The following is a 19757-nucleotide window of genomic DNA, read 5'->3' as shown; positions in this document are numbered from 1 at the left end:
ACGAATCATAACAAGGAGCTCACGTGGCCACGGTTTTCTTTCAGAGGATGTGGAGGACGAACTGGTCAGGGAAGAAGTCATCCTGTCTCCAGTCCCGTCAATGCTCAAGCTGCAAGTAGTGTCAAAGCCCATCGACCTCTCAGTGGCAAAGGTGGGTGTCAGTTGAAAAGGATGAGTTGATACGTCTTGATTTGAGTTGGTGTGAAGTGGTGTGGTGTGAACTGAAGGCTTCTTGATTTGACTTGGTGTGGATGAGGTGATTTTCATCGCTCTGGCCCCATTCATCTCATCATCGTCTCTCGGTCACTGTTAAAATGGAAATTTGTGTATGATGTGGAAGAAAACCTAAGCTGAGAGTCAGAAAAACGGGTGTCTAGTCCTGGCAGCTCCCTTTCCCTCTCCAAGACAAAAGGTGAGGATACAACCTCCTCCCACTCAAACATTCCAGGATCCAGCTTTTCTTTTGGTCCAGAGCTGCTTCACAGCATCCTCAGTGGGCAACTCCAGAGCTGTGATGGGACCAGGATAATTGTCCTCATTAGCTTGACTCTGCTTCTGCACTGGTCCCCTGAGCTGGGTTCAGGCTGGGTTGCAGTGAGGGAAGGACAGGGAATTGTTACCAATTCTTCAGCACCATCTGGATTCGCACCAGTGGCCTCCTGGAGTCACAGGGCTTAGGGAGCCGGTTACTGGCCTTAGCAGCCTCCTCTGCAGGGACCTCCTCTGCGGGGATGTCCTGGATTCCTCACCATCTCCGCTGCAGGATGGCCTCGCCCTTCCCCAAGGTTCCTGTGGGATGGAATGCCGCTCCTACTGTCCTCCGCTGGTTCTTCAGCCAGGAACCAGGAGGGAAAAAATAAAACTCCTGGGGACAGAGCTGACCCTATTCTCTTGCTACTTCCCAAGTATTTACTCAGCACACATAAAAAGGTCAAAGGTTTTTCTAGAGGTTTCTGTCCTTCTCCATCCTCCCCTCCCTTTCCCTTCCTTCTTTTGAGACCACAGGGTGTCAGACACATTTAAGTCGCCCCAAGCCTGGGAGTAAGTGCTCTGGCTGTAGCCACAGGGCGATGATTCTTTGGGAGGGGCTCTCAAGGCCCCTAAAGACCACCGAGCAGTCGCATCTCCAAAAGCACCTGAAAAACTGAAAAGGAGGACCCAGGACACATGGCATCTGCAGCAAGTAGGCCCCAGGTTTCCAGGCTTCTGCCCCTGTGACCTGACAGTCATTCTGTGCCTAGCTGGGAGCTGTAACTCCGTGATCGAGAGAACGGACATAGGCTTCAGCCAGAACACTCGAGGTCCTGTAGTTTCTAGGCTTTCGGGAAGCTCCGTTCAGCTACATGGACAAGTGCAGTTGGTGCAGGAAGGGGAACCAAGCCCTGACAGGTGATTGACCCGTCCCTGTGTCCTGTGTGCCGCCAGCCCACATTTGGTGACATGCAGACATATGCTGTTATAGAGATTTTCCTTGTACTTAATGAAATGGAGAAAAAAAACTGATTCTGGAGAGAAATAATACGAGCATGTAGAAAAGATCTGACCCAGAGAAGGGGTCTGAGGGAGTAGTGACAGAATCCACGTGTTGGCCCTTCAGATGTAAAATCGCGGCAGAGAGAGAAGCAGCCGGCAGGAAGGAGGAGCATCTGGGGAAGGCTCTGCTTTCCCATCCAGGGGCTGGTCGCTGGGGAGGGTTTGGCACTTCCTGGGGCTCTGGAGGGTGAGGCTTAGATTGCTGGGAGCTCAATTTCAGCCAGAAGTTTTGAGAAGAAAGAGCTGTGAAAAAATGGAGGAGGTGCCTTGGAAGGTGGTGGGAACCCCTTCACTTGGTGGCTGATGTCCAAGCCAAGTTCCTGGGGAAACCACTAACCGGTGATGGCGTCAAGGAGGTGCTTACGTGCTATAAGTGGTTGTACTAGTGTGGGGTTGGCAAACTTTTTCTGTCAAGGGCCAGATAGTATATTTTTGGCTCTCTGTTACAATCACACAACTCTGCCACTGTAATGTAGAAGCAAACACAGACACGGTGTAAACAAATGAGCATTGCTGTGTTTCAATACAACTTTATTTACAAAGTAAGCGGGGGGCCAGATTTTGCCTATGGTCTGAGTTTGCTAAGCCTGTGCTAGGGCACCAGTTCTCAAACTTGGCTGCACATTGGAATCACCTGGGGAGCTTTTAAAACTACAGATACCAGCGTCTGATGCCCAGGGGTTCCGCTTTGGTCGGCCTGGCATGCGGCCTGAGCATTCAGGCTTCATAGGTGATTATAGCACATAGCCAAGATCTTCCAAGTTCCCCTGAACATCTAAAATTTTGTGTTTCATGGATGGATAGATTCTGGCCTGGGTCAGCACAGGCTAATTGGGTTTACAGATGTTCCAGAGGCAAGACCCTCAGGGTCAATTTTCTCTCTCCTCAAAGATGAGAAGAATGGGTTTGCAAAATAAAAAGAAAACAGATGACCCTGTTGGAAAATAAATAACCCTGCTGGAATTCAAGACCAGCTCCTGTGGGAATGCAAACACCCAGCAGTGTATTGTTGTTTGCTTTTAAAATAACTAATAAAACTCTCTTCTTTTGACAGGACATAAAGACCCTTCTGTTTGGGTCCAGCTTTTGCTGTTTCAATGAAGAGTGGAAACTTCAGAGTTTTTCCTTTAATGACGCAGCCTCGTTAAAGTATGGCATTGTGCAGAACAAGGCAGGTTGTTTTTAAGCTTCCTGGGGACCTTTCTATGGGCCCATCACAGATAGGGGCACACATCCCCTAGCCTGGTAAATCCCGTGAGAATTTCCCGAGCCAGCCCTACATTTGCCGAGTTGTCACGTGGGCAGGAACTTCACGTGTGGCTGGCAGAGCAAGAGCCAGGAACGTGCCGCCTACCATGACTGATGCATGGTGCTGGAATCCTCTCTGAGAGGGAACAGAAGGGGGCCCTGCGTCTGGCTGGGAGCACCAGAGAGCGTCCTTAGGCTGAGGATTGAGAAATGACTTTTCAGGTAGAGCTGGAGAAAGGACACTGGAGGCAGGTGGCAGCATGAACAAAGGATGGCCATGTGAAAATCCTGGGGATGCAGGAAGTGGCAGAAGTACCAAGGGTGAGGACCAGAAGCGAGTGAAGAGGAGGTGTGATCTAAGACCGGGAAACGTAGGTAGATTGTGGCAGGATTTGAAGGTGGCTGATACACATTTCCCAAGATATGCACTTTCAGGACCAGATGATGCTCAAAATCTTGCAGCTCATCCAGGTTCCATTTCTCAAGCCCCAGGAGCCTCCGCTGCCCCATTCTGCCTGAGGAAGAACCCTCACACTTCTGTCCCTAATGTAACCAAGTCAGCATGTCTTCTTGCACCCGAGTTCAAGGTCACCCACAATCTGCTGCTCTGACAGTCCTTGCACCTGTTGATCCCTACAGAGGTGAGCTCCTCAAGGAGCCCTCTCCCTGTAAGACACACCCGAAGGGTTCCTGAGGCAGGTCGCAGTCCAAGCTCAAGATTGCTCACATACGCGGAGGTTGTCCAAGGGGCTCGCTTCTGGCTGGGAGGGGCAGAGAAGCCTTCCTGGGAGGAGGCCTTAGGATGGGCCTTGAGGGCTGAGTAGACAATTGACACCCTCAGCCTGTGGACGTGGAAATATGTCTCCGGATGACAGAACACCCATGGTGACACACCTGACTGGTGATAGAGTCACTTTCCTCCCCTCACACACTACAGACTTTTTCGTTCCTCTAGCCATGGGTGCCAGGGCCTTAGTCGCCCCTGATCTGTGAGTCAGAGTCAGTGCTTCACTGAATGTCGCCAGGTCAGAGGCCCCTGTTAGAGGGGCATGGGCTCCCCGTGTTTTGTAACCTGTGGACAGAGGCTAGTTCTGGAGGAGCAGACCGCTCTGCCCTGGGTCAGTTCTCACAGGCTCTAACGCATGTCCTTCGTTGCAGGGTGGTCCCTGTGGGGTTCTGGCGGCTGTCCAAGGCTGTGTTCTACAAAAACTCCTGTTTGCAGGAGATAGCAGAGCCGACTGCGCTCGGTAAGTCAACGCTCATTCCGGCAATATCTTCTTTTCCCAAGGCTTTTCCGAACTGTCCAGAAAAAATAAGCAAGGAAACGTGTGTGTTCCCTGATATTTCCTGTCTTCTGGAAAGGGAAATGGCGGCTGGCTAACAGGGCCAGCGCTGGCCAGTTTAAATGACCTGCATGCATTTGTTTCTAAGAGCAGGGAGGCTTGGTAAGTCCTGTTCCACGTAGGAAGCGGCTGCTGGAACAATATTGACACTCAGGCCACCCCCTCCTCAGGAGTGGAGCGCAGCGGCTGCCCAAATCCTGTCCATACTCATGTCAACCTGCCGACCCCCCCACTGAGTCCAGGTCTCCCCTCCCTCCCCGCGTTACCCCGCCTCTGCCAGCACCATCTCCACGCGGTCCAGCCAGCCCCGCAGGGCACGGCTTCCCTCCCTTGGGCCACTCATTCTCCACCTCCCACACTGAGTGCCTGCACGTGGCACCTCATTCTCATTCTCACTCAACAGAGATTTCTGGAACATTGTCTCTGGGCAGGCACAGGTGATACAGAGAGGAATGGATGCATTCTCTGTTCTCCAGAGTGCCCTGTGAGGTTGAGGGATGGACAGAAAACTGTAATCCTGCCCTGTGGTTAGTGCTAAGATAGAAGGCTTGCAGAGGTGCTGGCCGGTGCTGGGGCCAGCAGGGCCAGTTTGAGGAGGCAGCCCTCTTACCTTAACCAGTAACTGTGTGCCCAGTTCTGAGTCACCCTCAGAGCTACAGAACTTCTGGCACTTGGGTTTTTTTTTTTTTAGTTGAATTCTAACATACATACAGAAGAGTACACAACTCATACATGTTCTGCTTAATTAATTATTGCAAAATCACACACCCAGATCAAGAAGGAAAATATGTCCAGCATCCTGAACAATGCCTATGTTCTTGATATAGGCATTTTAGTCCTTTTTTTTTTTTTTTAAGATATCGAGACCCATCCCCTATTTATTCATGTTCAGATTCCTGGGAGAGACACTGGTTTCCCAGATATCCAGCCAAGCTCGGCACAAATGAAACACATTTTACCAGCTTAGAGGATGTGGCCTTAGGGTCCAAGTGAAGGTAGCCTTTCATGCTTGGCATTTTATACTTTGTCCGATAATATAATTTGTCTAATTACTTTACAAAGTCATAATTAAGGATGTCTTCACTCAAGCTGGAAGATGCTAACCACAAGCGTGGCATAACCATAACCAGAAGCCTGGCGACATAACATTTCCACAGCAAGGTCTCACCTTGCCCCGTTCTCCTCCCTGCTGCCTGCCCTGGAGTCCAGTCCAGCAAAGTGCCGGCCACGCTGTGGCTGGGAGAGGCCTGCGCAGTGCCCGATGGTCAGGGCTGCTCCTGGCTGACTGGGTGGGGCTGCCTAAGTGAGGGGCCTCTGGCTGTCCAGCCTCAAAGAGTGCAGGGACCCTCTCTGAGCGTATATACACCCCCTGCCCACCTCCCCTCCTTGCACTGGAGAGGAGCACACTGGGAGAACTCAGCAGGTGCTTGGAGGGGATGCAGGGCTCAACACGGCAGCTGTGGCCTTGCCATCATGGCACCTATGGTTAAACATGAGAGCCAGATGAGTAGGAGGTCCCAGGGGACATGCAGGGAGCTCAGGGCCCACCCAGCACGAGGAGGGGTGGGCAGGCTTCCCGGGGGAGTGACGTTTTAATCTTACTGAGATCTGGAGGATGAACAATACTCCTGGTTCGCCTCACAGGCATCCTTGTACAAGCTTGCTCCTCCCTCGATGTCTCCCTTCCCAGCAGATCCCTCAGACTCCTTCCCCAGCTCCTCACCACGCAGAGGCCATGATTTCACGGGGACCTTCCGTGACCTCCCAGCTAAGACAAACCCAGGCCAGCCTCCAAGGCCCCTTACCAATGGTCGTCCTTTTTACTGCAGTCATTACCTGCCCATTGTCTGCCCCTAGAACACAAGCCCCCTGAGAACAGGGGCCTTCCTGGGCTGCCTGGTTCATAGCCTGTCCCTGGCATCCAGCCCAGGGCCTAGTCCACAGAGGAGGCCCTCGGAATTTTTGTTAAATGAACGCATGGGCAAATGCATGAGCTATCCAGACCAACAGGGAGGGGAGGGGATGGTATTCCAGTAAAGAGAACAAAGAGTACAGAGGCCTGAGGGCAGGGAGAGGAGCTGAGAGTGACCTGGGGGAGCCAGGGTGGAGTGTGGAGGGGCAGGGTGAGACCTGGGCCAGTGGGTGGGTCAGGGCCAGGCTGCCAGAGGGGCCCCAGGGCCCAGTGTTCTGCTCAGGTCAAGCCTTGGCCCTCGTGGAAGATGTTTCATAACTCTTTTCAGCCCCATGCCCCTTCAGAGCTGCTTTTGAACTTGGACTTTGGACTTCTCAGGAGAGGCTGTGGATCATTTCCCAAAAGTTCAGAAAGGGGTGTTTAAGTTGGTTCCAGGAAGGGCCATTTCTACCCAGGGCACAGGGCAGGCCTGGTTCCTTGTCTCCCGCCCCACTCCCCCACTAAGAGGAAGAGGGAACCTCTGGGTCCCCAGACAGATCCTTGGGAGTGAGTTCTGCTCTCCACACCAGAGAGGGGGCCAGTGCTTGGAAAGCAGAAGGCCATCAGGTTGGGGGCCCAAGATGGGCTCTGGGTAGAAAGAAAACTGTACCAGCTGTGGGAAGTGAGTTCTCTCCCACTGCCCACTGCCTGCCAGTCAGCCACCAGCCAAGCACTGACTCAGGCTCCCGTTTATATCAACAGTTGTCTATTTAGTCACCAACGACGGTGGATTCTGCGAAGGCCCTGCTGGGGAGGAGGGGGTGGACGGAGGAGGGGTTTCTGCCGTTGGGGGGCTCCCTGTTAGCTGGGACCCTGAGAGGATAGTTGGGGCCAGCGTAGGTTGAAGACCATCAGAGGCCGGGCTGGTGGGGCAGAGCTGGGTCCTGGGGGCAGTGGTGGGTGGGCAGAGGGGGAAGAGGTTGGAAGGAGCTACTGGCTGCTGGGGGTTATGTGTGGAGTGAGCCCTGCTCTGGGGGGAAGGCTTCCTGGCTGGGCTAGAGGAAGTCTGTGCTGAGCTGCCAGGAGAGCTCGGCCTGCTGGCCAGGGCCCCTCACCTCCTGCAGGAAGGAAGCAGGGAAGGATTCACGCTACAGAAAAGTGACCTCACCTTCCTTTGGAGCCCCACAGCTATGGGTGCTCCATGTAAGTCCCTCCCCTATGCTGTCCCTCCCCCTGCCCCACAAGCCTTGCACCCAGAGCTGCTCTCCATGCAGGCTGAGCATAGAGGACCGGCTTCCTGCTCACGTCGCCAGCAGAGCTGGCCCGGGAGTGGGCAATCTTTATACCCAACTGAGAGGGAGGAGCGGAGATCTTGGCGCCATGACCTGGCCCTCTAGTCTGGCCAGGGCTGCTAAAGGTGCTACGGGGACTCAGGAAGATGTGGCTCTGAGGGGGTCCCAGTGGTGGTGGGCTGTGGGCAAGGGGCGTCAGCTGCCTCCACACCCCTCCTTTTCCTTGTCCTCCCACTTCCGCTGCTGTGAGCCTGGTTTTGCTGAGGTATGAGCCTGCCTCAGGGGCTGGAGGGTGATTGCGGGTGGGAGGGGAGAGTCCTTTTGGGTTCAAGCTAGGACTTGGGTCAAGCCAAGGCTGAGGGGGAGTGAGGGGCTGGGGCCTCGGGCTGGCAGCAGAGGAGGGAGGTAAGAGTAGAGTTTGGATCACTGTTTGCTGAGGTGAGGCCCTGCAGATCAGAGACCACAGAAAGGCCTTGCCAAGTGGGCGTCAGTGCAGCCTGTGGGTGCCTGTGCCAAGGCTGGGGGGAGTGCCCAGCTCTGTGGTCCTTAGCCTGTGTCCAGGGCGGGGATTGCTGAAAAGAGTGCTGGACTGGCCAGAGACCTGGATTACAGTTCAGTCTTGAGCGAGCAAGGCCTCACTTTCTCCGTTTGTGAATCTGTCCTGCCCAAGTCTGACTCAGTAAGGAAATGCAGGCCAAGTCCTTTGTAAATCGTGAAGGGCTGTGCAAATGAGTGGGACCTCGAGACTGCCTGCCGTGGTACATACAGGGGAACTGCGTCCCAGAGAGAGGAAGGTGCTTGCCCAGGGTCACACCTGGCCTCTGTGACAGAGCCAAGCCTGTCACGTGACACCCTGTCATATCATGCTGGCTGTGCCCTGTAAGACACCGAGCAACAGGAGAGCCAGAGAGGCCAGGAGGGGGGGTGAGGGGGCGGCGCCGGGAGGCTGTCTTGAGCTTGAAACACCCTAGGGTTCGACCCCCAGACGGACTCTCAGTGACCAAGGTGCGGCTCTGTAGTTTACGAAGGGCTTCTGGGAAGAACCTCCCAATTTTTCCTAATTTGGAAAAAAAAAAATCAATACAGAAGAGTTCAGAGAGTAATACAGCAAACTCCTGGGGACCCGCTGCCTCACATGAGCCAAGGGTGACATTTGACACCCCTGAGGGAGGGAACCTTCTCAGCCCCAGCTCTTTTGGTTTCATTGATTCCTTTATACAGTTTCAGGACTGATTGACTGAGTCACTGATGTTGCTGCATGGGCTGTGTATGCTGAGCTGGGTTTGTGCCTTCAGGACTCCCTTTTGACTCTGAAATTCCAGGATTTCAGAAATGATCCAGATTAAAAAAAAAAAGCAGACAAGCTCCTCTGTTCCTTTCAGAAACACCACGATGGCCCGCAGGCCACACAGAGGCGGCCCCTGCAGCTGCACAGCGAACTCTGGGCCCTTGCTGGGCTCCGGGACTGGTGTGTCTTCCTGCGCTGGGTCTGCAGGCCTGGGCGAGGGGCGGGGAGTGGTCCCCTGCTTGCTGTCTCCCCCACAACGGACAGGGAAGTGGTTCTGTGAAAGCAGCACGAGGTTGTGACTGCGCCCTCCAGGGAAGTCATGCTGAAATAAAGGCATCTTGGCAGGGGTGATGTTTTTTCTGCAGGACTGTCTGTCTTCATTATGACTCATTCCATCAGGCCGGCAGCCCACCTCTCCTCAAACGGGGAAGACAGAGCCTGGCAGCAGGATCTGGTGTTTTTCCACTTGAGGAGGGGCTGTGCCTGCCGGCTTGGCTCGTGGGAAAAGATAGTGAGCCTCGTTCTTCTGCGGGCCTGGGGAGAGCCACGGACAAGGGAGCTGTCCTCTCACCCCCATTTCGCGTATCAACTGGGAAAGTCAAGGCCCAGAGAAGGAGGGGCACTTGCTCAGGGTCTCTCTGGACACTAGTTAGCGGAGCCAGGCTCGGAACCCAGGTCTGGTGGTCCCCAGGTCAGCCTTCTTCCCACCCTCCGCTAGCAGCTTTTGACCCTGAGATGGGGCGGAAAGACCTACAGTTATTCACCGGCTTTCCTCCAATCTTTTCAGCCTAGTGGGCACATCAGAGTGGACGGGTCAGCCTGTTTTGAGATGATGAGAGTAGAAACATCTCTTTAATCTGAAAGACTTGGGTAATTAAGCCAAAGATGGGATGTATTACTCTCCCACACCCGCTGCCATCCCTAGACAAATCCTGCCCTTCTACTGTGAGGAATAAGACTCTTTTAAAAAGAAACTTCTCTTGGTTTAAGAGCCCAGCCAGGTGCTAGATTCATGGTAGGAGTCTGATAAATATGTGCCTGACTGTTCAGGCTATACAGGGTCATCCTGGTCCCCGAAATGAAGGCAGACACTGAGTTTCCTGGTGAAGGTGGCGTCTGGGTGATTCACCACAGCGCCCCCTTCCCCTTGTCATCTGCAGCCACTGCAGCCCTGTCTACCCTGTGGCCGGGTCAGTGGCAGAATGGCAAGGCTAAAATGATGCCCGGAGGCAGCTGGCTTGATGCTGGCATTTATGGGTGGGGAGACAAAGGCCATTGAGGGTCAGGGACTTCCCCAAGGCCTTGAGTCAGGATAGGAGCCCAGGCCCCACCACCGTATTTCCCAATGTCACTGTTTTCTGGAAAGCTATGTCTCCAAAGAGCAGGCTGGAGAAGGCCCAGGAAAGGATGGAGAGGCTAAATGGAAGCCAATGAGAAGAACGAGGACTTTTATATAGAAACAGGCTCAAAGGGTCTGTAATTAGAGCCTGGGAGACGCAGAAGACAGGCTGGGCCAGGAGCCAGAGCCCTTGATAGCGCTGCACGTGCTGGGAAGACAGGCTCAGAGGCAAAGGGGTGCTGGTTCCCAACACCAGGAGCTCTGGACAGCTGGTTCCCCTCTCTCCCCTTCCTCCCTCACTGCTGTTTCACTTTATCCAGTTTTTACTGTGTGGCTTTGGGTAAATCATTTAGTCTCTGTGCCTCAGTTTCCCCATTCTAAAAGACGACAATAATAGTACCTCCTTCATAGGGTGGTTTTAATAATTAATGAAATAATATGAATGGAGTGCTTCTAACAGGGCCTGGCACATAAGCACTTAATATATGTTGCTTTTTAAAGTCTTATCTGTGGCTGCACTGAGAAGCTTTCAATCAAGCATCGCCTGCTTCAGTAAGTTAGTGTGGAACACAGTGAATGATTGGAAGGTGCCCACTTAGTTCTGTCTGGAGGTTTTCAGCATAGATGTTCAGGGTGGAGTATACAATCCAGGCATAACTATGCACCACTCCTACGCCTGTTGAGGGATCTAACTGGGGAGTGCCCTGGTCACATCTGTGCTGTAGGAAGAGCCCACAGTGAGTATGTGCAGTGAGGACTGGAGGGAGGGCAAGATGGACCAGCAACGTTGGTCAGGCACTGGCTGTACAGCCCAGCTGAGGAGCAGGGCACCCCAGTCCCAGGTGGGGACGGGTAGGGAGGGGGCACGGGTACTCAGGAGGTGGGATTGACACGACTGACTGTCACCTGGGGCAGCACAGAAACAGGAGCTACAGTGATGATGGAGTCCACATTCACGAGTTCTGAATTCAAAAGAGATAAACGTCCAGTCCTTTCTCTTTTGCCTGACGAGCCCTACTTTCCAGGCCCCCCGCTGGCCCTTGGCGTCCTCTCCTGAACCCAGAGCAACGTTTCCTTACCTTTGTTTTCATAGTTGACGGTGGCCTGGGGCAGCGCTCCTCACAGCTCTGGCCCCCGGGTTTGCTGATGGTGTGGTAGCTGTTTCTAGGGAGCAGTGGGCTTCCTGAGGCTGCAGACGTACCAGGCAGTGTGTGTTTCGTTTCTCAAGTGGTTGAGTGCTTGTTTGTCTCATTGGAGTTTGAAGGATCGCCTGGTGTCAGCGGCTTGTTCTCACTTTCACATCAGATGTTGGGAGTTCATTTTTCCATGAACTCGTTGGCCATGGACTTGATGTTTCCATAAAAACAACAGCAATAGGCCTTTTTATTTAACACTGTCCACGTGCCAGGCGCTTTACACACGTCATCTCCTTTAAAGCTCCCAATGCAATGAAGGAAGTACCACTGTTATTGCCAGTTTAGGGATGGGGAAACTGAGGGACCCTAAGTCACATCACCTCCCACCTTAAAGTTATTGGACCACAACAGCCTGGGTGCAGACAGCTGTCCTGGGCACTGGACAGTGACCACAAGCTGCCTACCATGGTGACCTGTGTCCTGGTGTCCTGGTTCCTCTTTCCTACCCTGGAGAAGAAGGAAGAAATGCCCAGTCATCATCCCCCCCCCACACACACACACACTGCCGCCACCCCAGCTCAGCCTGGAGCTCAGGGGCTCCTTGGTGACTGACAACACTGAAACTCCCCCTGTATCCCTCTGAGCCCCAGCAGGGTCTTCATCAAGCCCCTTTTATTTGTTAGGAAGTGAGACACTCAGACCCTCAGCCCACTTTTGCAAGAATTTCGAAAACCTTCCCAGAATCCAGGAGTGGGCAAGAGGCACAGCTCTGCGGAGCCCTGGAGATGTGACAGAGAAGCAGCGTCTGTATTCGGTTGCTGCCTCTTCTCTCTCATGCACTTTGAGCACTAGGGACCTCTTAGTTACTGGTTTTATGGTAAGAGATCTCTCTGCCACTTTTGACACCGCTGACTACCATCCTTTTTAAACCCTTTTGCCCCTAAGACTGTAGCAGCCCATCTCCCAGCTCTGCCTTTCCTGCCTTCCTCCCCCACCTCCTCCATTCGCCAGAGTTCCACTGGGCTCCTCCCTTGGCCGCTGCCTCCACCTTCCTCATCCTCTCTCTGGCAAATCTTAGCCACTCAAAGTGCTTAGGATTCCTACATGCTGGTGGTTCTTAAACCTCTGCTCAGCCCGGACCACTCTCCCAGGCGTCAGAGCAACAGCTTCACCTGGGGGTCCCCTATGCACCTCCAGCTGCCTCTCCCCTCCCCACCCCATATTCCTCATTTCAGCTGGTGGCATCACCATGCACTCAGTAAAAACCCAGGGGTCACCCATGTCCTGTGTCTAAGTAACCAGCAAGTCAGGCTACTTTCCCCTCACATGAGTGGTCTCATTTCCTATCAGCTGGTGGGAGCGCAGGGCACCCGCTTGCGTGAGCCGTCGTCTCCAAGGACCTGGGTGTCAGGGCTGGCCCGGGTAGGGTGGGGCTGTGCCTCTGCCTGGAGTGGGAGCAGTTTCCGGGCATGTTGAGCTTGGCCCCCTGGGCTGCTCCTGTCAGAACTCATGGCCTTTTTTTCCACACACCTCTGGGCCCTGCCAAGCCTCCAGAGTCCCCTTTGCTCCCATGGGTGATTTCCTTGGCCTGCTCCTCCTCCAGCATACCTGCCTGGGCCCCTCCCTCAAAGCTCTTCCCTGGGTCCTCATCTGTGGAGGCCCCTCCCCCCAGGCTCCTCTTGAGTCCCTGGGCTGCAGGGCCCCTCTGGGTGGCAGAGGAAAGGACAGGCCGTCTGCCACAGGGCGGCGCTGTCTCTGACTTGTGTTCTCAGAGGCATAAACCCGTTTCCTTTTTTTTGCCCCCAGGCAGCTGCAGCCTTCGAACGCCCACAGGACCCACTGCCTGGCCCTGGCCATCGCGGACATTGTGTGGCGGGCTGGGGGCCATGAGAGAGCTGTGATCACACTGTAAGTGCTTCCCAGGACTGTGTTGCTAGCACTCAGTCTCGGGCGGGCACAGCTGCAGGCAAGCTGGCTGTGTGCTTTCCTGTCCTTGGGGAAATCTTCTCACGCAGGCTGTCTGGGCATAAGGACCATGTCTGTGTCCTCCCAGACCTCTGCCCTGTGCTCCAGGCCAGGAGGAGCCCAAAGAGTCAGCCTGATGTGCTGGGCAGCCCCGCTCTGGGAGAGGGCCAGCCCTCCACACAGCTCTAGTCGAGAGGGGATCAGATCTGGGAGGACACCCCCCGCCCAGAGAGCCCTGGGGGACACAGCCGGCTCCCTCCTTCTATATTTCTCTAATCCAGACACTTTGGAAGACAGCCCCTCAGCTGACCCAGTCACTTGTACTGCTCCCCCCAGCCCCCAAAGCATGGGGCGGTTTGCTCTGCCACTTGGATCCCCGTTCTGTTGACGAGGAGAACTCAGAGCGGTGGGAGGGTGGTGGCAGAGCCAGCGCTGTCCTTTCCCTGCCGCCTCTGTCCTGCTGACGGATAAGCCATCCTCGTAATCCACACGGCTAGTCTGCTGGCTCTTCAGCCTGACCCTCTAGAGTGGAAGCATCATACCATCCCAGCTGTGTGGCTAAGTTTTAGTAAAGGGGGTGCCCTTTGGGGCCACGGGCCACATTCTGGTGGTGCACAGTGGTCAGTGGAGCACAGTACTTAAGTGAAGAGATTCCAGAGGCTGACTCCCAGTGCCGTTGATTATTGACTGTGGAACTTTGGGCAACTGACTCACCCTGTCTGTGCCTAATCTGTTTACTTATCTGAAAAATAGGGGTGATATTAATGATCACTTAATAGGGTGACTGTGAGAATTAAATAAGTCAATATAAATAAAATGATATATAATAGATGATTATAAGGAACTTGATAAGTTTAAATCGCTTATCCGTATAAATAAGTGATAAATAATAATAATACAAAGCACTTAGGACCAAGTCTAGCACATCTAAGTATCTGTCAGTGTTAGGTATCATCATCATCATTATCACTATTGTTCCTACTGAGTGCTTGTGCTTGGTACCCATATTCTAGGTAACTTACTAATGCTGGCCCTTAGGATCTGCATGGTAGCCCTAAGAGCAGATGGGGCAAAAATGCAATCCCTCCTCATTTTACAGGTTAGGAAACAGAAGCCCAGAGAGGGGCAATGGCTAGTCTAAGGCTGCACAGCAGGCTGATGTCATAATAGCCCCAAACCCAAATGCTGCTTCTAGTCCATGCCTCCCTGGGCTGCACATGCAGGTGCTGCGTAAACAGACGTCCGCTGAGAGGACGGAGGCTGGGCTTCCTCACGTCCCTGAGAATGAAGGGAAGTCAGCATCCCTTAGTCTGCAGATACGCTCGTCAGCGGGTGAGAGGCAGACAGACTTCCTTGGGTTTGGTTACCCCAAGCTCTCTTTCGGCTGCCTTTTTTTCATTCCACGTGCCTCCTCCCCCGTCAGTGGAGTTTTCCAGCCTCAGCCTAGTGGGTGAGTTCAAAGCAGAGAAAACTGGGAGCACTTGGCTCCCTTTTCCCCTCTGGGCCACCTTTTTGTTTGTCCTCACTGAGCGGCCTGTGTGGTTTCGCCCTGGCTCTAGGGCACGTCTTCTCTCCGCGCAGAGACTCATGCATCTCCTTTTCCTTTTTAGGGCTTCGGGAACACAGCAGTTCAGTCCAACAGGGAAATACAAAGCAGATGGAGTCTTAGAAACAGTACGGCTTTCTGGAAAATTATCACGCAAGCTTTGGCTTTGTTTGGGGACAATCTCCTTTCATATAAGTAAATCCTTTCTTAGCTGGGGATGCCAGCCCTCCTGGTGGTCCAGGCCAGCAGAATCCTCCACTTGGGACTGGGGTGGGGGCAGAGTTGGGGGGCTTTGGGGATGGGCTCTGGTCAGAACTGGCCAGAAGGCTGATGGCGCCCTGTCATGTCGGGGTTGTACAGAGCCTGAAGTTCCCTTAACATTGTGAGCATAATGCCTTTCGGCTAAACCCCAGCCTTCCCTGGGTCCTTCTTTGTATGTCTTAGCATCCTCTCTCGAATGGTTATGGGAAGGGGTGGGGGGCGTAGGAGGGAGAGGGGGAGGAAGTTAGATAAGCAGAGAAGAGCTCTGATGGACAGAGTACCAGCTGTAAAGCCAGACCCAAGCAAGGCAAAGGATGGGAAAGAAATGAGAGATGTGTGAAAAATGCAGAAACAGTGACATTTCCCTCAAATGAACCTCCTCTTCACTGAGGATTTTTGTTTTGCTTAGCTTGTTTCCTTTGACCTTGGTTTGGGCATGCGTGCCCTGGGATCATAATTAAGGGTCTCACTCTGTTGGATGTTTTCTGTAAAAGTGTTTTTTCCTGACCTGCCTGAGAAAGCACAGGAAACTCAACACCACTGCTTGCCACTGAACTCTGGACTCTGCCTGGCAGGCTTAGAACTGGCCTGGCCATGACGCTCTGGGTGGGTCACCCACCCTGCACCCCCTTGTGTCCCCCGCCCCCAGGTGCTTCTCAGATATGCGTAACTAGCCCGCAGGGTGCGGCCCCAGCCTGCCGTCAGGGCCGTGCGTGATGCTGGCTCCTTGGCTTTAGTCCCGTGTCTTGAATGCTGGGGTCTCTAAAGGCAGGCCCAGAGCTTCCTCAGGGTAGCAGCCCCACAGACCCCAGCTGGGTCCTGAAGCCTTTAAACTGCACACCAGTGTGGGAGCGCCTCTCCACCATGGCTCTCTGACTGCAGGGACATCCCGCCCCGGGGTCTTATAGATACTGAAGTCGGGGCCACAGACGCTAATCCAGCACGGGCCGCCGTCCACGGGGCTTGGGCAGTTTACTCTGTGTGTTTGTGTTTCTCAGCTCATCCTCCACAGCTTGACCTGCTTTGAGGAGCTGGTGACTTTTCTTCAGCAGAGTGTCCATCAGGTATGAACAATGGTTTGGTTTATGGGATGGGTATTGCTAAGCCTCTGCTTTCTTTGTGGAAGGGATGCTGGTGAGCTGGGGTTGTTCCCTGTTCATCCCCGCCCTGGGGTTGTGAGGTGATGTAAGCTGGAGAAGAGTGGGCTTGAGGGGCCGAGGATTTAATCTCTGCCACTGTGTCCTTGAGGGTTAACATGACTACAGGTGAAGGGATGGGTTGGAGGTCTGAGCACCACTGATGGAGACCCCGCTGGTAGAGGACCTCGGTTGGTGTCCCTGGAGGCAGGGCCAGGCCAGGCGGGGCCTGGGGAGCATCCTGTCTGCTGGAGGAGATCCATGCATCTGCCCCTGGCTGTGAGATGGGGTGGAACCCCACCAGAGCCTGGGAGCAGCCCAGTTAGAGGGCTGAGGGAACTCAGAGTTTGACTGTAGCCTCGCTGGCCTTGTGGAGGAGGCTGTTGAATGCTCCAGGGCTGGAGAGTGTGGTCTCTGGAGCCGTCAGCCTGCGTTTGCATCTAGGCTACACCCCTTAGTAGCTTTGTGGCCTAGGGCAACTTACTGGACCCTTTGTGCCTCAGTTTCCTCCTGTGTAAAATGTGGATGACAACAGTGCCTGCTCAGAGCACCGTGCAAAGTGCCTGGAGCCACTGCGTCCTGTTCCCCATTGCCGTGATCCTTAGCTTTCATCCTGGATGCTTTGTCACCATTGCCATGATCACTTAAGGCAACCTTGAGATGGGTTAGTTGTAGACACATAGAGGCCGGAGGGAAACATGACAGGCAGGAGGCAGCCTGAGCCAAGGCCGGGGACCGATGCCTCCTGAGATGTGTCAGGGCTGAAGGAAAGAAAGGGCATGAGGCCACCCTCTCCTGGAGTACAGGCCAGTCCCTGTGCCTCCTCTCGGCCTTCCCTTCAGCCTTCTGGGCTGTGGGCTCGGCTCTTTCAGGGTCCAGAGAAGACATGAGAGCATTTGGTGGTGAGTCCAGAGGGTGAGAGAACTTGCCGGATGTGGGACCAGACCAAACACTCTTGCTGTCAGAATACCCTCCTCGGACATAATTCCCGGAAGATGCTGAGGGTCTGGGCACAGCCTGGGACGTGTCCTGGCCCTGAACACACAGCTGCCCCTTGCATAGGAAAATGGGGCCTGTACTGAGCCCACAAGGAGGCAGGTGTGCCATCCCTAAGGCACTGGGCTACCTGAAACCCTCTGCCCCGGAGCTGACGCCTTGGACGTGACTCCACTCAAGGAGAGGCCCAGAGCCTGGCCAGGGCTGCCAACTCAGGGTGCTCCCTTCTGTGCTGGCCTGTCCCGGTGGTGCGTGGGAGGCACTCTGATGTAAGAGGGGTCCTGGCCTCGGCATCTGGAGGTCCCATCTGACTGTCACTTGCTCCCTGTCCCTGGCTCTCACTGGGTCTTCATGGGCATAACCCAGTGGGCCATCTGCAGGTGCAGCATGCATACTGCCTGCTCAGGGCCATGGGGGGCCTAGAGCAGGGGCCCCAGAACCTCCTCTGGCTTATTCTTGGGTTATTTGTGGCCCCATCTGGAAAATGGAAGATGGAGTAGTTAGCAGGAATCTTCCAGCTCTTTACTGTCCATCTGTGGTTCTTAAAGAAGAAACTTGAACATACGAGAAAGAATGTCTTCCAAATTAAGTACTAGGCAATTTAAATAAGCAGAAAGGGCAGCTGCTATTAAACACGCCCAGAGTGGTGAGAGAATACAGCAGTGCGTCTGAGAGAAGAGCAAACCCTGATAGCATCAGTGTGCATTCAGGGAGGCCAGGACCAAGGCACCTGTGTTCACACCGTCGGGTGAAGTGGAGCTGGAGGAGAGAAGTTCCCTGTGGGGCTTCTATGGGGCAAAGGAGGGGCCCCAGGGTGATTGCTCCCATGCCCCAAGGATCTGAGGCCCCATCTTTGCCCCTGATGGCCTGGGGTGGCCCTTTAGCACCAAGGTTGTCTATGTCCTTGTCTATAAGATGGGGTCCCTCCTCCCTTGGCCTGTCCCCCCAGAGTTTCAGTGACGGCCAAGCAAGGCAGTGAGTGTGAAAGAGGTCCTGAGAGTGGGGCTGGTGCCAAGGGAGGGAACTGCCTTCTTTCTGCCACGCCTCTGGACGCAAAGCAATTCCTCCTCCTCTCCTGGCTTTGGTTCCCGGGTACCAGCGGTCAGTATTTGGCCTCTTTGCTCTGGAAGGCGGTGTCTACCCCCTGCAGTTGAATTGATGTTTTTGCTGGAAGCTGTGCAGCTGCCTCAGCACTCCCCTCACCAAAGTCATTTTTCATGGCCTGGGCCTAAGAGGGGTTCCTCATGCCAGGGCTGGAAGTGAACACTGATCCGCCGCTGCCCAGAATAAACAGCCTCCTTGCTGCGTTTTCATTACCACTCACCCTCTCGGTGAGGTGTCTGGCCCCTCTGTGAGCTGGGGGACGCTCCCACTCCTGCCTCCCATCGGGGTTCTTGATGGACCCAGGTCTCCGCAGGGCCAGAGCCTCAAGGAAGAGTGGCCCCTTGTTCCCAAGCAGTACCAAACATTTTTCCAGACCCTGCTGGTGGGTTCCGGCCCCATTGCCTGCCTGAGCTCTCCTTTTAATGCAGGCACTTCGCCCTGTGGCCTTCCATGTCTTGATGGCTGGAATTTGATGAGATAATTTTAATAAATATTTTTTAAAAACAGAATGGAATATTGGTGCCATTCAGTCCTATTCCAGCAAGGGCCAGATGCCCCAGGCCAGGATCATGTCCCCACCCTCTGCCGTCTCACCTCAACCATCCACATGGACAGGCATATCCACAGCTCAGGGTGAGGTCCCCTTGGAGGTGGCCCCAGGACTATGGAAAATGCTGGCCTGAATATAATAAGAGTTCTGTACGTTTACACAGAGAGTTAGGCTTCCAATGGGTGTCTGTGTTCCTTACTTCATTGCTGTCCTGCAAGTAGGAAGGCACTGCAGGCAGGGCAGAGGGCTAAACAGACCAAGGATGGGCTGTGGCCTCCCCAAGACCATGTGCACGTCTATGGCAGAAGTGGGTAGGCATTTCAGAAGGAAAACTGAGACTCAGCTTTGTCACCCCCTAAGGCAATAGGCAAGCCTGTAGTAGAGCTGTGACAAGGGCGCTGGTGGCCTGGGGCCTCCCAGGCCTCTGTCCCCTGGTGCGGGATTGGCAGCGTTACTCTTTGCAATTGTCAGAGCACTTCCACAGTTGTGGTCTCATAGGATGTGCACCGTAACCCAAGGAAATATGCAAGGGAGGTATTGGTCATCCTTGTTTTGCAAATGGAGAAACTGAGAACAACAGAAGCCTGAGATCACAAAATTAAGATGAGGTTGATTTAAGATTGTTGTGGATTTATTCATTCCATTTCTGCTTCCAAAAAAAATTTAAAGTTACTTAAAAAAAAATGATGGCCTCAGGCTTTTCTGTGCTCCCACCACAGTAAACCAGACCTTTCTCGTCTCTGGGCCTTTGCACGTGCTTTTTCTCTAGCCTGGAACAACGTTCCCTTCTCTTCTGATTCCTCCTTGTCCCTTGGGTTTCTGTCTAGACATCACTTCCTCCAGAAAGCCTTCCTTGACTCTCCTTCCTTCCCTAAGCCCTGAGTCTGTACTGAAGGTCCTTTGTGTGTTTCCAGAGAACCTGTATTTCCCATCAGCATAGAGCCTTTTCCCCATTTTTTTCAAGTTGCTTACTATTATTTCTTTCCTGAGTTACTTCCTGTGAAGGTGGATCTACGTCTACCTTGTTTACAAGTATAGCTTTATTTTAGCAGGGAGCATCTTCTTGACACAAAAAGTTTATGCAGTAATTTTTTTGAATAACTGATTGAATTACTGGGTGAAAATAAGA

At 53.7% G+C, this 19757-nt stretch overlaps 1 protein-coding gene across 12 annotated transcripts in view; it reads left to right on the top strand.

The window, feature by feature from the left end:
- The window catches only part of MINDY4 (MINDY lysine 48 deubiquitinase 4), a 107701-nt gene that overhangs the window by 45518 nt on the left and 42426 nt on the right, over positions 1–19757 (top strand). For all 12 annotated transcript variants that reach the window (XR_012074373.1, XR_012074372.1, XR_012074377.1 and 9 more), the window contains exons 7-12: positions 45–151; positions 2588–2704; positions 3940–4028; positions 12877–12978; positions 14646–14709; positions 15841–15906. Coding sequence is in view for 6 of the 12 variants with exons in the window: in XM_072964724.1 (XP_072820825.1) it covers positions 45–151; positions 2588–2704; positions 3940–4028; positions 12877–12978; positions 14646–14709; positions 15841–15906 (545 nt within the window). In the remaining 6 variants the exon portion in view is untranslated. The remainder of the gene's footprint in view (positions 1–44; positions 152–2587; positions 2705–3939; positions 4029–12876; positions 12979–14645; positions 14710–15840; positions 15907–19757) is intronic.

Source organism: Vicugna pacos, chromosome 7, assembly GCF_048564905.1.
Source record: "Vicugna pacos chromosome 7, VicPac4, whole genome shotgun sequence".
In the NCBI taxonomy this organism is placed as follows: Eukaryota; Metazoa; Chordata; class Mammalia; order Artiodactyla; family Camelidae; genus Vicugna; species Vicugna pacos.
This window is presented reverse-complemented; position numbering and strand designations above follow the sequence as displayed.